Raw genomic sequence first — 18,325 nt, forward strand, 5'->3', positions numbered from 1 at the left:
CTCTGAGGATGCCTGCCATAGATGTGGGCAAAACGTCAGGAGGAAGTGCTTCTGGAACATGGCCAGACAGCCCGGAAAACTTGCAGCAACCCTGTGATTCCAGCCATGAAAGCCTTCCACAACACATAAAAGATGCTATTGTTTCCCTAACAAAGTTTCCCTTGTCAACAAAACAAGGGACACAACAAATTATTATTATTATTATTATTATTGTTGTTGTTGTTGTCACATGCAGCAAAGAGATCTCTTACCTGGCTCTTCTTCCATTAAGGGTTCGCAAACTTAAATGAATAACTATTTGAGATGGAGGAAACAATAAAAATAATATAATAATAATAATAATAATAATAATAATAATAAACTGTATTTATTTGCCTCTCCCGACAGCTTGAGATGGGAAGTACAACTCAATTAACAATTAAAAGACATATAGATAGATAGATACAGATAATTTATATATCTTTACATATTATACATACACACATATATACATATGCACATATACATATATACAAACATCCATATATACACAAACATATATACAGTAGAGTCTCGCTTATCCAACATAAACGGGCTGGCAGAACGTTGGATAAGCGAATATGTTGGATAATAAGGAGAGATTAAGGAAAAGCCTATTAAACATCAAAATAGGTTATGATTTCACAAATTAAGCACCAAAACATCATGTTATACAACAAATTTGACGAAAAAGTAGTTCAATACACAGTAATGTTAAGTTGTAATTACTGTATTTACAAAATTAGCACCAAAATATCACGTTATATTGAAAACATTGACTACAAAAATGCGTTGGATAATCCAGAATGTTGGATAAGTGAGACTGTACTGTATACAAATATACACACATATAAATACGCACACACATACATATTTACCCACATGTACACACATAAATAGGACAAAAATGAAATGTAAACTTAAAATTTGCATTTTATACTGGATCTTCCCTATCTGTACAGTTCAGGACGACAACCTCGCGAGGTAGGCCAGTGTTCACATTTGGATGCTAGGTTAACGTGATGTCATGGGGACGTTATTTATTAACGCCGAAAAAGTGCATCTTTCTCAACCAGATGTGCAAGCAAACAGATCCAAGATTCTGAAATTTGACACGTCTTGAAGCCAATACGGTCAAAGTGACCTGGATGCAGACACAACAGTAAAAGGGATTTTTGGATCCATTATTACAGGCCTGGATTCAGTACATCGAGGGAAAGACGGTCCCATTGCCAGAACCCTGTGCCACTAAAACAAACAAAACAAATCACTGGGTTGCTGTGAGTTTTTTGAGCTGTATTGTTATATTCCAGCAGCACTCTCTCCTGACATTCTACCTGCATCTGTGGCTAGTGGCATATTCAGAAGTTCTGTTGGCAGTGAAGCAAGTGGAGTGTATAATAGATATATCTTATCTCCGTGTCACTGGGTTGCTGTGAGTTTTTCGGGCTGTATGGTCATATTCCAGCAGCACTCTCTCCTGACGTTTCACCTGCATCTGTGGCTAGTGGCATATTCAGAAGTTCTGTTGGCAGTGAAGCAAGTGGAGTGTATAATAGATATATCTTATCTCCGTGTCACTGGGTTGCTGTGAGTTTTTCGGGCTGTATGGTCATATTCCAGCAGCACTCTCTCCTGACGTTTCACCTGCATCTGTGGCTAGTGGCATATTCAGAAGTTCTGTTGGCAGTGAAGCAAGTGGAGTGTATAATAGATAAATCTCTGCGTCACTGGGTTGCTGTGAGTTTTTCGGGCTGTATGGTCATATTACAGCAGCATTCTCTCCTGACGTTCTACCTGCATCTGTAGCTAATGGCATATTCAGAGGTTCTGTTGGCAGTGAAGCAAGTGGAGTGTATAATAGATAAATCTCTGTGTCACTGGGTTGCTGTGAGTTTTTCGGGCTGTATGGTCATATTACAGCAGCATTCTCTCCTGACGTTCTACCTGCATCTGTAGCTAATGGCATATTCAGAGGTTCTGTTGGCAGTGAAGCAAGTAGATTGTATAATAGATAAATCTCCGCGTCACTGGGTTGCTGTGAGTTTTTCGGGCTGTATGGTCATATTCCAGCAGCACTCTCTCCTGACGTTTCGCCTGCATCTGTGGCTAGTGGCATATTCAGAAATTCTGTTGGCAGTGAAGCAAGTGGAGTGTATAATAGATAAATCTCTGTGTCACTGGGTTGCTGTGAGTTTTTCGGGCTGTATGGTCATATTACAGCAGCATTCTCTCCTGACGTTCTACCTGCATCTGTAGCTAATGGCATATTCAGAGGTTCTGTTGGCAGTGAAGCAAGTGGAGTGTATAATAGATAAATCTCCGCGTCACTGGGTTGCTGTGAGTTTTTCGGGCTGTATGGTCATATTACAGCAGCATTCTCTCCTGACGTTCTACCTGCATCTGTAGCTAATGGCATATTCAGAGGTTCTGTTGGCAGTGAAGCAAGTAGATTGTATAATAGATAAATCTCCGCGTCACTGGGTTGCTGTGAGTTTTTCGGGCTGTATGGTCATATTCCAGCAGCACTCTCTCCTGACGTTTCACCTGCATCTTTGGCTAATGGCATATTCAGAAGTTCTGTTGGCAGTGAAGCAAGTGGAGTGTATATATCTCTGTGGCATAATGTCCAGGATGGGAAAAAGAACCCTTGCCTGTTGAAGTTAGTATGAATTTAGCAAGCTTGATTAGCATTGAGTAGCCTTGCAGCTGCAGTCAATCAGTGAGGGTAAAATAATAATAATAATAATAATAATAATAATAATAATAATAATAATAATAATACATCACACAGTCCTAGACACTTGGGAAGTGTTCGACTTGTGATTTTGTGATATGAAATCCAGCATATCTATCTTGTTTGCTGTGTCATAAAATAATAATAATAATAATAATAATAATAATAATAATAATAATAATATTTATTTTTCTATCCCGCCACCATCTCCCGGCAGGGACTCGGGGCAGCTAACACGGGACAAAAGCCCGAAAATACAGGACAAGTAAAACAGTTAAAACATCTTGCAATAAAGACAGTAAAATCGACAGTAATATAAAACAATTACTTTAAACGAAACATTACATTAAAAACTCAGTTGACATATATAATCAGTTAAAAAATAAAATAAGATAAAAAGGACCATCCAGGTTGGTGGAGGGGATAGCATGGAGGGGCCACTTAAGCTAAAGTGCAATAGTATAGTTCTAAAGTGCTTTAGGGTAGCCTGGCCTTTGTTGCCTGGAGGCACCCTCTGTTTGGGAGTTTGTTCACTGGCACTTGATTGTTTGCTGTCTGGAGTTCTCCTGTTTCCGAGTGTTCTTTATCTACTGTCTGGAAAGCTCTGCAAATTGGAACAAGTTGGGTTTTTGTTTTGATTATTTCTGGAAAAGCGGGCGCTTTTATGGTGCCAAACCCACATTTATACCTACGTGGAACATATAATAAATCTCTGGGCGGAAGAGGCCCTTTGGTTCATCTGTCCGGAGGTGGTTGGAAAGACCAGACATGGCATTTGGCTTCTTTTTTTCCCTTTAAAATCCAGTTTTACCTGCCCGTGGTCTGGCTCTCCTCTGCTCGTTCTGCAAAGACAGGTTTACTAGGCCTTCAACCAACGCCCCGTCCCCAGACGCAAGGCCAGCCCCCCATTAAAGCCCATTTCGGGTTTTTGGAAGCTCTTTTCGGCGGGATTTACGACCTTCCAGAGGTTTTTGAAAGGACCGAGCATCTTTGGATTTGGGTTTCACGGGGCAAGATGAAAATGATTAAAGGGGAATGCGGTGAGAAAGCAAATCCGACAACGGAGCCACTTCCAAAGGCTGCATGGGTTTTGCCCATAAAGGGTCCCAGAATCCAAAATATACCATATATACTCGAATATAAGCCGACCCGAATATAAGCCGAGGCACCTAATTTTACCACAAAAAAAAACTGGGAAAACATTGACTCCAGTATAAGCCGAGGGTGGTAAATTTCAGAAATAAAAATAGATACCAATAAAATTACATCAATTGAGGCATCAGTAGGTTAAATGTTTTTGAATATTTACATAAATTTCAAATTTAAGATATGAGTGTCCAACTCTGATCAAATCATGATTCTCATCTTCTTCAATGTCAATGTGCTTATGTATCCTTTTAATAATAATAGAGTAAAATAATACATGTAATAATAATAATAAATACAGGAAAATAATACATGTAATAATAATAATAAAAACAGGAAAATAATGCAAGTAATAATAATAGAGTAAAATAATACATGTAATAATAATAATAAATACAGGAAAATAATACATGTAATAATAATAATAAAAGCAGGAAAATAATGCAAGTAATAATAATAGAGTAAAATAATACATGTAATAATAATAATAATAATAATAATAAATACAGGAAAATAATGCAAGCAATAATAATAGAGTAAAATAATACATGTAATAATAATAATAAATACAGGGAAATAATGCAAGTAATAATAAATAGAGTAAAATAATACATGTAATAATAATAATAAATACAGGGAAATAATGCAAGTAATAATAAACAGAGTAAAATAATACATGGAATAATAATAATAAATACAGGGAAATAATGCAAGCAATAATAATAGAGTAAAATAATACATGTAATAATAATAATAAATACAGGGAAATAATGCAAGTAATAATAAATATAGTAAAATAATACATGTAATAATACTAATAATAAATACAGAGAAATAATGCAAGTAATAATAATAGGGTAAAATAATACATGTAATAATAATAATAATAATAATAATAATAATAATAATAATAATAAATACAGGGAAATAATGCAAGTAATAATAAATAGAGTAAAATAATACATGTAATAATAATAATAAATACGGGGAAATAATTCAAGTAATAATAATAGAGTAAAATAATACATGTAATAATAATAATAAATACAGGAAAATAATGCAAGTAATAATAGAGTAAAATATTAAATGTAATAATAATAAGATCAGAGTGAAATAATAAATGTAATAATAATAATAATAAAATAGAGTAAAATAAGTGTAATAGTAGCAACATTAATAGAGTACAATAATAACTGCGCTCCTTGCAGTCATGCCGGCCACATGATCTTGAAGGTGTCTACAGACAATGGAGCGGGGTGAGCTCCCACTTTTAGCCCCAGCTTCTGCCAACCTAGCAGTTCGAAAACATGCAAGTGTGAGTAGATGAATAGGTTCCACTCCGGCGGGAAGGTAATGGCGCTCCATGTAGTCATGCCAGTGGCCACATGGCCTTGGAGGTGTCTACAGACAATGGAGCGAGGTGAGCTCCCACTGTTAGCCCCAGCTTCGGCCAACCTAGCAGTTCGAAAACATGCAATTGTGAGTAGATCAATATGTACCGCTCCGGCAGGAAGGTAATGGCACTCCATGTAGTTATGCCAGTGGCCACATGACCACTGTCTACAGACAATGGAGAAGGGTGAGCTCCCACTGTTGGCCCCAGCTTCTGCCAACCTAGCAGTTCGAAAACATGCAAGTGTGAGTAGATGAATAGGCGCCACTTCGGCGGGAAGGTAACGGCGCTCCGTGCAGTCATAGCAGTGGCCACATAGCCTTGGAAGTGTCTACAGACAACGGAGAGGGGTGAGCTCCCACGGATAGCCCCAGCTTCTGCCAACCTAGCAGTTCGAAAACATGCAAGTGTGAGTAGATGAATAGGTACTGCTCCAGAAGGAAGGTAACGGTGCTCCACGTAGTCATGCCAGTGGCCACATGACTCTGGAGGTGTCTACAGACAATGGAGCAGGGTGAGCTCCCACTGTTAGCCCCAGCTTCGGCCAAGCCAGCAGTTCGAAAACATGCAAAAGTGAACGTCGCTGCAAACATTTTGACAAGAGGCGCACTGAATGCATCTGTCCTTAATTGCCAATCGATGGGATCGAGACGCGTGGAACCATATGGATTCTGAGACGCGCACATCCATCTCCTTTGCGAACCAGAAATCAATTAATGGCAATCTTTGGGCCATAAAAGTCCCCTTCTTTTGAGAAAGATATCATGACGCAGAGAAAGAGAAAGACCGCATTTTGGCACACGCTGAACTACTCCGTATACCTGCAAATATATGGGATCAGCGCCGTAATCCCAGACATCTGGAAAGCAGTAAGTCGGGGAAGGTGTTTGTGTCAATCCATTTCGAAAAAGGGAAATGCGATACGCTTGATGGTTTGGTACAAAGGGCTACACGTTCCTCCTCGGAGCTTACGTTCCGGTTATGAGTTACCTTCTGTTTTTAAATGAAGGGATATGGAATCAAAGAACCACAGAACGAGTCGCAAAGGCCGTTGAATTCAGCCGATTCTGCCAGTAAGAAAGGCACAAAACGTCCCGTAAGATGTCCATCTTGGGTTTGTTTGAAGGCCTCTCAAGACAAAGACTCCTCCGCCATCTGAGAAAATCTATTCCGCTTTTTCTGACTTCTAGGTGGAATCCATCTTCTCCATGATGTCCCTTCATATATTCGAAAGTATTGGTTCATGTTCTGGTCTTTGGAGAAACACAAGACAAGCTTGGTCCATCTTCTCCATGACGTCCCTTCATATATTTGAAAGTATTGGTTCATGTTCTGGTCTTTGGAGAAACAGAAGACAAGCTTGGTCCATCTTCTCCATAACATCCCTTCATATATTTGAAAGCATGGGTTCATGTTCTGGTCTTTAGAGAAACAGAAGACTAGCTTGGTCCATCTTCTCCATGACGTCCCTTCATATATTTCAATGTATGGGTTCGTGTTCTGGTCTTCAAAGCAACAGAAGACAAGCTTGGTCCATCTTCTCCATAATGTCCATATATTTCAATGTATGGGTTCGTGTTCTGGTCTTCAAAGCAACAGAAGACAAGCTTGGTCCATCTTCTCCATGACGTCCCTTCATATATTTCAATGTATGGGTTCGTGTTCTGGTCTTCAAAGCAACAGAAGACAAGCTTGGTCCATCTTCTCCATAATGTCCATATATTTCAATGTATGGGTTCGTGTTCTGGTCTTCAAAGCAACAGAAGACAAGCTTGGTCCATCTTCTCCATGACATCCCTTCATATATTTCAATGTATGGGTTCGTGTTCTGGTCTTCAAAGCAACAGAAGACAAGCTTGGTCCATCTTCTCCATAATGTCCATATATTTCAATGTATGGGTTCGTGTTCTGGTCTTCAAAGCAACAGAAGACAAGTTTGGTCCATCTTCTCCATGACATCCCTTCATATATTTCAATGTATGGGTTCGTGTTCTGGTCTTCAAAGCAACAGAAGACAGGCTTGGTCCATCTTCTCCATGACGTCCCTTCATATATTTGAAAGTATTGGTTCATGTTCTGTTCTTCGAACCAACAGAAGACAAGCATGGTCCATCTTCTCCATGACGTCCCTTCATATATTTCAATGTATGGGTTCGTGTTCTGGTCTTCAAACCAACAGAAGACAAGCATGGTCCATCTTCTCCATGACGTCCCTTCATATATTTCAATGTATGGGTTCGTGTTCTGGTCTTCAAACCAACAGAAGACAAGCATGGTCCATCTTCTCCATGACGTCCCTTCATATATTTCAATGTATGGGTTCGTGTTCTGGTCTTTAGAGCATCAGAAGATAAGTTCTCTCCATCTTCTCCATGATGTCCTTTCAGAAATATGACTCTATTAGTTTGTGTTCTTGTTTCCGGAGCAGGAGAAGACAACTTCACTCAATTTTCTCCATTATATTCCTTTAGATATTCAAAGATAGATGGCATGTCACCTCTCAGTCTTCTCTTCTCCAAGCAAAACGTGTCCCACTCCCTAAACTGTTTCTCAGAGGGATTCATTGCTTTCCAGACCTTGGACCATTTCTCTGGACACCTTCCACCCTGTGCATCTCCTTCTTGAATTGTGGTATCTCAGGTGAACCCTGATCCAAGAAGAAGAAGGTGACTTCCTATCATGCCGAGAGAGTGTTGCTCCACCTTCTCCATATCTTCAGGTAGTTGAAGCTATTTGTTCATCTTCTGGTCTTCAAAGCAACAGAAGTCAAGCTTGGCCCATCTTCTTCATGATGTTCCCCAAGATATCTAAAGATGGCTGGCATGTCACCTCTGTCTTCTCCAAGTAAAACACGTCCAACTTCCTAAGATGGATTCTTGGCATCTAGAACTAGGACTATTTTGATATGGGCACCTTCTATCTTGTCCATCTCCTTTTTGAATTGTGATGCCCAGAAAACGGAGACAGTTCTCCAGGTGAAGTCTACCCAAGGCAGAATAGAGTGGCTTCCTCTGAGGCTGAGAGAGTGTGACTTTGTTCAAATTGTTGGGTAGATAATGCACTGTTAGATAAGGTTGCATTGGGTTGTAACCTCATTGTGTAAAACTAGTGGAAAATACGTGTCGCACCCCAAGACTGCATAGGCACCTTGAAACCACACTGGATCCCAGAATATAGCCAACAAGCTGTTTATTGAAGATTAGGTGGATCTGTAATTGGCTAAGTGAACGAACCCAAAGGGTGATTCTCACCAATGCGTCGTCTTCATCATGGAAAGAAGTGACAAGTGGAGTGCCACAAGCAGGGCTCCGTCCTGGGCCCGGTTCTGTTCAACATCTTTATTAACGACTTAGACGAAGGGTTAGAAGGCACGATCATCAAGTTTGCAGATGACACCAAACTCGGAGGGATAGCTAACACTCCAGAAGACAGGAGCAGAATTCAAAACGATCTTGACAGACTAGAGAGATGGGCCGAAACTAACAAAATGAAGTTCAACAGGGACAAATGCAAGATACTTCACTTCGGCAGAAAAAATGGAAATCAAAGATACAGAATGGGGGACGAGGCCTGGCTTGACAGCAGTGTGTGCGAAAAAGATCTTGGAGTCCTCGTGGACAACAAGTTAAACATGAGCCTACAATGTGATGCGGCAGCTAAAAAAGCCAATGGGATTTTGGCCTGCATCAATAGGGGAATAACGTCTAGATCCAGGGAAGTCCTGCTCCCCCTTATTCTATTCTGCCTTGGTCAGACCACACCTGGAATACTGTGTCCAGTTTTGGGCACTGCAGATGAAGGGAGATGCTGACAAGCTGGAAAGCGTCCAGAGGAGGGCAACTAAAATGATCAAGGGGTCTGGAGAACAAGCCCGATGAGGAGAGGCTTAAAGAGCTGGGCATGTTTAGCCTGCAGAAGAGAAGGCTGAGAGGAGACATGATAGCCATGTACAAATATGTGAGGGGAAGTCATAGGGAGGAGGGAGCAAGCTTGTTTTCTGCTGCCCTGCAGACTAGGACACGGAACAATGGCTTCAAACTACAGGAAAGGAGATTCCACCTGAACATCAGGAAGAACTTCCTCACTGTGAGGGCTGTTCGGCAGTGGAACTCTCTCCCCCGGACTGTGGTGGAGGCTCCTTCCTTGGAGGCTTTTAAGCAGAGGCTGGATGGCCATCTGTCGGGGGTGCTTTGAATGCGATTTCCTGCTTCTTAGCGGGGGGTTGGACTAGATGGCCCTTGAGGTCTCTTCCAACTCTACTATTCTATGATTCTATGATTCTATGATTCTATGATTATAAATATGCACAAGCAAACAAAGTTCAGAGTCAAAGCAAAGGATAAATCCACCAGTCTTTAAGCAGGAATCCAAGAAAGTCACTCAAGATTGTAGTCCAAACTGGAACTTGTACTTAGTCCCTCAAGAAGCAACTAGAGTAATCCACACAGGACTTGATTCCAAGGCATGAAACAAACAAGACGCCACAAGAAGCAAGGCTGGAGTACAAAACCAACTCCAAATGTAGTCCAAAGTAATTATAATCCAAGAGCACAGGAGAAACCAACTGGATTCCAAAGTAAACAAGGCAAGAACTTGGCTTGAATGTCCACGGCAATACGACTCCCAGGACATGAAGGCAGAGATCTTCCTCTCTTGAAATGCAAAGTTGAGGAAGCACCAAGTATTTAAGGAGATTTCAAGGCTATTATTTCTTGGGAGAACTATTCCTCTCACGGGAAAGCTGCTCAGAAACAGGTGTCTACTCCTCCGTAAACATTTGCTCTGACTTCTTCCCTGGGTGAATAACTCCCTTCTGTCAAACACATCATTCTCCTCCAGACTGGCATGCCCATCTAGCTGAACTGGCCTTGACTGGGAATATGAATGTGGATGCCTATTTACAGCCATCTCATCTCCAATTCCAGAATCCTCTGCTGGAACAAACTCAAGCAAAGGTAGCTGCATTTCAGGCCTAAAATCAGAGTCTTCTGACAGAGCAAGTGGGCCAATGTCAGGCTCAGGCTGAGCCACAACAATACAATTCTAATGAACATGTGGTCATAGGACACACATCTACCAAAGGGTTAAGTATGTGGTGATGTGGAACTGAGCTTAAGCGGTTGAGTGGGGAAAGAAAAGGGTCTGAGGCTGTTAGGAATTGTGGGAGTTGTAGTCCAAAGTTTGCCCATGCCTGGTGTAGACACATAGGAATGATATGGCTCAATTGAAATTGAATTATTTTCAGTATGGCCCAAGCCATACCCTTCTATCTCAACCCCCTTCCATACTTAACTTCGTTATTAATTACCATGTGTTTCGCTCATTAAAACCTCCCCCTTATTTTTAATCTGACGCTAAGCTTCCAACAAAAATATCAGCTTCCAGGGCGATGAAGCAGAAGGATTTTATTATTTTGCGTTCCGGGGGTTATCAAGCCGCTAATGAGAAATAAAACAGGTTGAGGGTCTTTGGGCTTCTTTTTTTTTGGCCTTCTTTAAATAACCAAATGAGCCCAAATCTGACATGGGAAAGGCTGCCAAGAAAATTAGCTCCCTTGAGCCAATTAGGGGCCTTTTGGCTTAGAACCAGCGCAAAGCTGTTCACGGTTTAAAACAGTCAAAAAATAAATATATATTTAAAATCATGTAAAGTCTATGGGGTAAAGTTTGGAAAGTACTGTACTACCTTTTGAAGGCATTGGGATGGTATATATTCCATAGGACGGCCGTGCTAATCATTTCAGGGGGGAGAATATTATATATATTATATTATTTATTATGCCCAAAGTAATCTCTCAAAATCTACCCCTTTGCACGCATTAGAAATTGTCTTGAAGATGCAATTATACCCTATGGTGTGCTATATATGTGTGTGTTTGTGTTTCTTGACAATGTTTTACATCAATGAATTTAAAACATTGTAATTATATATATATATATATATATATATATACTAGCTGTGCCTGGCCACGCGTTGCTGTGGCAAAGTGGTGGTGGTATTGGTTAAAAATTGTGTCATTTTTATTTGACGTTATTTGTATTTTTTTAAATAAATTTTATTGTAAGTTATCTTTTTATTATATTTTATTATTTTCTTGTATTATTTTTAGTTATTTTCTGTTATAGTATTTTATTGTATTAATTTTTTAGTGTTTTTAATTATTTTTTAGTGTTTTTTATTATTTTTTATTGGGTTGCTAGGAGACCAAGTTGGAGGAGCTTAGCCTTCTAACTGGCAGCAATTGGATAAAAGCAATTATTCCTCTCTCTCTAATTAGGACTTTATTTTTCTTTTCTTTTTGTTGTATCAACCTAGAGGCGTGGATGAAGGGTTGTGTTGTCAAATTTCGAGGTTGGGGGGCCTGTAGTTTTGTTGTTTTGTGGGTCGCCGTGATGCCATCACTCTTTTATATATATAGATATATGTAAAGGTAAATGTTTTCCCTTGACATTAAGTGCAGTCGTATCTGACTCTGAGGGTTGGTGCCGAAGAGCCGGCATTGTCCATAGACACCTCCAAAGTCATGTGGCCAGCATGACTGCATGGAGCGCCCTTACCTTCCCTCCAAAGCAGTACCTATTGATCTACTCACATTGGCATGTTTTCGGACTGCTAGGTTGGCCGAAGCTGGGGCTAACAGCGGACGCTCACTCCACTCTCCGGATTCGAACCTGTGTCCAGAGAGTAATAGCATCTTGTAAACTATAATAATAATAATAATAATAATAATAATAATAATAATAATAATTGCACCTTTTCCAGCCTCTATCAATCTCCTCCTTTTCCCAATTTGCCTTACAACGAATTGGACGGATTCATCTGCTTAAGCTGAGAAAATCCAATAACAGTCGAAGAATCCAAACCTGCTTAGCACACTGCTGGGAAAAACGTGTTTTAATTGCACAAACATCTGTTATGGCTGCCACGGAAAAAAATATTACAGTATGTGGGTTATTTGCAAAGAATCTGAACCAAAGGTGGAGAAAGGAAGGCCTGGTCTTCGAACAAAGGAAATTCAGATATTTGGGTTGTAAAATAGCTCTATATGATGTCGGTAAGACAATGAATCCATCTGACTTTGGATACGTCTACACAGTAGAATTAATGCAGTTTGATGTCACTTGAACTGCCTTGGTTCAATGCAATGGAGTGATGGGAGTTGGATGGATCCTGGCTTTGAAGGAGCGATGCAAAGTTCAACATCTTGCTCAAAAGACTAATATAGGAGTCGAGATTATTATTATTATTATTATTATTATTATTATTATTATTATTATTATATTATGACACAGCAAACAAGATAGATATGCTGGATTTCATATCACAAAACCACAAGTCAAACACTTCCCAAGTGTCTAGGACTGTGTGATGTATTTTCGGATGATGCGCGCAGATCCCAGTCGGGTGGCCTTTTGCAGTTGACAGATCGTAATTTTGTCGTGCCGTGTCAAAAGATCTCCGCCGGCATTTGGAAACAATAGACATTGTTGATAATAATATCATTGATAAACCACCTGCACTGGTTTCTGCCAGAGTCTTTGAAGTTCAATCTTGAGGTCCTGAGAGCGGCTGAGTTTTTCCTGTTGTTTTTCGTCAATGCGACTGTCACCTGGGATGGCAACATCAATGATCCAAACCTTGTTCTTTTCCACAACTGTGATGTCTGGTGTGTTGTGTTCCAGAACTTTGTCAGTCTGGATTCGGAAGTCCCACAGTATCTTTGCGTGCTCATTTTCCAAGACTTTTGCAGGTTTGTGATCCCACCAGTTCTTCGCTGCTGGGAGGTGGAACTTGAGGCATAAGTTCCAATGAATCCTTTGGGCCACATAGTTGTGCCTCTGTTTGTAGTCTGTCTGTGCGATTTTCTTACAGCAGCTGAGGAGATGATCCATGGTTTCGTCGGCTTCCTTGCACAGTCTGCATTTTGGGTCATCAGCTGATTTTTCGTTCTTGGCCTGAATTGCCTTTGTCCTGATGTCTTGCTCCTGGGCTGCAAGGATCAGGCCTTCTGTCGCCTTCTTCAGGGTCCCATTTGTGAGCCAGAGCCAGGCCTTCTTCTTCTCAGCTTTTCCTTCAATTTTGTCAAGAAACTTTCCATGCAATGTTTTGTTGTGCCAGCTGTCAGCTCTAGTTTGTAGTGCGGTTTTCTTGTACTGATTTTTTTTTTTGTCTGCCGTGCTTTGAGGAGTTTCTGATTTTTGACTTCAATCAAAGCAGGTTCTTCACTTTGCTTTACATCTTCTGCCAGGGCATGTTCTTCTTCTTTGACTGCTTGTTTGACTTGTAAGAGTCCTCTGCCCCCTGATCTTCTAGGCAGATATAGCCGGTCAATATCACTGTGAGGGTGCAGTGAATGATGAATGGTCAATTCCCCTCAAACCCCACCAGTATTCTAATCTGGGTATATATATCAGGTTTACATGCCAAGTTTGGTCCAGATCCATCATTGTTTGGGTCCATACTGTGCTCTGGGTGAACTACAACTCCCATAAATCCCTCCAAAGACATCCAGTATTTTTTGCTGGTCATGTCTGTTTTGTTCGCCAAGTTTGGTCCAATTCCATCTTTGGTGGAGTTCAGAGTGAGCTTGGATTGCAGGTGAACTATACATCCCAGAGCTATACATCCCTTTCTTTTTCAAATATATTGAATTTTAGATTTCTCTTTCAGGAAAGTGCTTATTATATCGAAAAGGAAAAATCGATTTATTTTCTTGTGTTTTCTATTAGGATTTTTCCCCCCTTCTGTTACCGCCCTGTGCGATCCATACTGAAAATAGATAATTAATGAGATAATGGGATCGTGGCTGGCACCTCCTGTCCAATGGGATTATCTGATGGCTAATTATGGACAGATTGTGATTAATGTGATTATGGATTGGATATTAATCTGATTCTGGATTGATCTAGTTATGTCGCAGTCTGCTCCAAATGGCTAATTGGATCGGAGATGATGATTATAGTAATAGCAATAATAATAATAATAATAATAATAATAATAATAATAATAATAATGCAGCTTGAACCGGGTTTCACCACATTGCAAGCAAGAAGGGGGAAAATTAAGAAGGATAAGAGTGTAAAATAGACCCAAAAACAAATCCAAATAGATTGAGGAAAAGGATACAACCGTGACAGTTCTGCATTGCAAAGCGGTGCCAAACTACATTAATTATACAGTGTAGATCAAATATAGGTAAACTTGGGCTCTCCTAGGTTGTGAAGTCTGTTGGAAACTAAGCAAGTGGGGTTTATATATGTCCATTAGCCAGCTTGATTAGCATTGAATGGCCTTGCAGCTTCAAAGCCTGGCTGCTTGGGTTCATATATCTGTGGAATAATGTCCAGGGTGCTTCTGGAATATATATACAGTAGAGCCTCACCTATCCAACATAAACGGGCTGGCAGAACAGTTGGATAAGCGAATACGTTGGATAATAAGGAGGGATTAAGGAAAAACCTATTAAACATCAAATTAAGTTATGATTTTACAAATCAAGCACCAAAACATCATGTTATACAACAAATTGGACAGAAAAAGTAGTTCAAGATGCAGTAATGCTATGTAGTAATTACTGTATTTACGAATGTAGCACCAAAATATCACGATATATTGAAAACATTGACTGCAAAAATGCATTGGATAATCCAGAACGTTGGATAAGCGAATGTTGGATAAGTGATACTCTACTGTGTGTGTATATATATATATATATATATATATATATATATATATATATATGGCTATCCAATCTCTGCCATAAAAATCAGGTGAAATGTCAGGAGAGAGTGCTTCTGGAATATATCTATATCTATATATGGCTATCCAACCTCTGCCATAAAAATCAGGTGAAATGTCAGGAGAGATTGCTTCTGGAATATATCTATATCTATATCTATATGTATGGCTATCCAACCTCTGGCATGAAAATCAGGCAAAATGTCAGGAGAGAGTGCTTCTGGAATACATGTATATATCTATATCTATATATGGGGCTATCCAACCTCTGTCATAAAAATCAGGTGAAATGTCAAGAGAAAGTGCTTCTGGAATATATATATATATATATATATATATATATATAGAGAGAGAGAGAGAGAGAGAGAGAGAGAGAGCTATAAAGCTATATGGTTATATATATATATATATATATATGGCTATCCAACCTCTGCCATAAAAATCAGGCGAAATGTTCTGAGAGAGTGCTTCTGGAATATATCTATATCTATATATATCTATGGCTATCCAAACTCTGCCATAAAATCAGGCAAAATATCAGGCTATAAAGTAGCATATATATATATATATATATGTAATGGCCCAGGTTGGATAACTATATATATATATATATAGAGAGAGAGAGAGCTATCCAACCTGGGCCATAGAGAGAGAGAGAGCTATCCAACCTGGGCCATAAAAATCAGGCGAAATGTCAGGAGAAAGTGCTTCTGAAACATATATATATATATAATATATATATATATATATATATATATATATATATGAGAGACTATAAAGCAGCCTATATCTATATATATATATATATATATATATATATATATATATATATATGGCTATCCAACCTTTGCCATAAAAATCAGGCGAAATGTCAGGAGAGAGTGCTTCTGGGATATATATATATATATATATATATATATATATATATATATATATATGAGAGAGAGACTATAAAGCAGCCTATATATATGGCTATCCAACCTCTGCCATAAAAATCAGGCGAAATGTCAGGAGAAAGTGCTTCTGGAACATATATATATATATATATATATATATATATATATATATGAGACTATAAAGCAGCCTCTATATATATATATATATATATATATATATATATGTATGTATGGCTATCCAACCTCTGCCATAAAAATCAGGCGAAATGTCAGGAGAGAGTGCTTCTGGGATATATATATATATATATATATATATATATATATGAGAGAGAGACTATAAAGCAGCCTATATATATGGCTATCCAACCTCTGCCATAAAAATCAGGCGAAATGTCAGGAGAAAGTGCTTCTGGAACATATATATATATATATATATATATATATATATATATATATGAGACTATAAAGCAGCCTCTATATATATATATATATATATATATATATATATATGTATGGCTATCCAACCTCTGCCATAAAAATCAGGCGAAATGTCAGGAGAGAGTGCTTCTGGGATATATATATATATATATATATATATATATATATATATGAGAGAGACTATAAAGCAGCCTATATATATGGCTATCCAACCTCTGCCATAAAAATCAGGCGAAATGTCAGGAGAAAGTGCTTCTGGAACATATATATATATATATATATATATATATATATATATATATATATGAGACTATAAAGCAGCCTCTATATATATATATATATATATATATATATGTATGGCTATCCAACCTCTGCCATAAAAATCAGGCGAAATGTCAGGAGAGAGTGCTTCTGGGATATATCTATCTATATATAAATATATCTATCTATATATGGCTATAAAGCCCGGAAAACTCACAGCAAGCAACCCAGAAGCAAGGACCTTCTCTTGCCTGAAACTCCTCCTCCTCCTTCTGCTTGGTCCATTGTTCCCGCGCCGTCCAATCAGCGCCCGCCTTCCCCCCCCCCCGTGCCCGGGGTCTGACGTCACGGGCTTGGCCCCTCCCCTCCCAGGTGGGTGGTCCCGGCCCTGCTGACGTCATGCTGCGTAGGGGACATCCAGGGCTCCCGGGCGGGAGGGGGGCAGTCAGAGCCTCCGGGCGCAGCTGCCTTCAGCCACACACCGCTCCACAGAGCAGGCGCCGGATATTATTATTACTATTATTACTATTATTATTATTATTATTCTTTTTTGGCATCCTGTTTTTTCCCCTTGGCACCTCAAGGCATCCTTCTGCATGGTGGATATTATCTTCCCACTCTCCTTCCTGGGTGCCATGGGGGACCCTCCCAAAAGTAAGTGCTAATTGGTTTATTATTTCTCTCATTTCTCATTTTTTTTTTCCTGGGTTTGGGATACTTTGTGGAGTCTTTTGGAAGGTGCAAGTTTGTGCAAGGTTTTGCTTTCACCAGATCTCCATTGAGAAGGCAGAGAAAGAGCAATAGAATATTGTATTGCTAATAATACATATAATAATCATCATCATCTTCATAATATAGAATATTGTATTGCTAGTAATACATATAATAATAATCATCACCATAATATATAATATTGTATTGCTAGTAATACATATAATAATCATCATCATCTTCATAATATATAATATTGTATTGCTAGTAATACATATAATAATCATCATCATCTTCATAATATAGAATATTGTATTGCTAGTAATACATATAATAATCATCATCATCTTCATAATATAGAATATTGTATTGCTAGTAATACATATAATAATCATCATCATCTTCATAATATAGAATATTGTATTGCTAATAATACATATAATCATCATCATCATCTTCATAATATAGAATATTGTATTGCTAGTAATACATATAATAATCATCATCATCTTCATAATATAGAATATTGTATTGCTAATAATACATATAATAATCATCATCATCTTCATAATATAGAATATTGTATTGCTAGTAATACATATAATAATCATCATCATCTTCATAATATAGAATATTGTATTGCTAGTAATACATATAATAATCATCATCACCATAATATATAATATTGTATTGCTAGTAAAACATATAATAATCATCATCTTCATAATATATAATATTGTATTGCTAAGAATACATATAATAATCATCATCATCTTCATAATATATATTGTATTGCTAATAATACATACAATAATAATCATCACCATAATATATAATATTGTATTGCTAGTAATACATATAATAATAATCATCATCACCATAATATATAATATTGTATTGCTAGTAATACATATAATAATAATCATCACCATAATATATAATATTGTATTGCTAGTAATACATATAATAATAATCATCATCACCATA

At 38.3% G+C, this 18,325-nt stretch overlaps 1 protein-coding gene across 1 annotated transcript in view; it reads left to right on the forward strand.

Moving 5' to 3' along the window:
* Positions 1-16,992: 16,992 nt before the first annotated feature.
* isl2 (ISL LIM homeobox 2) overlaps positions 16,993-18,325 on the forward strand; it is a 24,673-nt gene continuing 23,340 nt past the window's right edge. The window contains exon 1 of the mRNA XM_062963023.1: positions 16,993-17,281. Within this exon, the coding sequence (XP_062819093.1) occupies positions 17,224-17,281 (58 nt within the window). The 5' untranslated portion in view covers positions 16,993-17,223. The remainder of the gene's footprint in view (positions 17,282-18,325) is intronic.

Source organism: Anolis carolinensis, unplaced genomic scaffold, assembly GCF_035594765.1.
Source record: "Anolis carolinensis isolate JA03-04 unplaced genomic scaffold, rAnoCar3.1.pri scaffold_11, whole genome shotgun sequence".
In the NCBI taxonomy this organism is placed as follows: domain Eukaryota; kingdom Metazoa; phylum Chordata; class Lepidosauria; order Squamata; family Dactyloidae; genus Anolis; species Anolis carolinensis.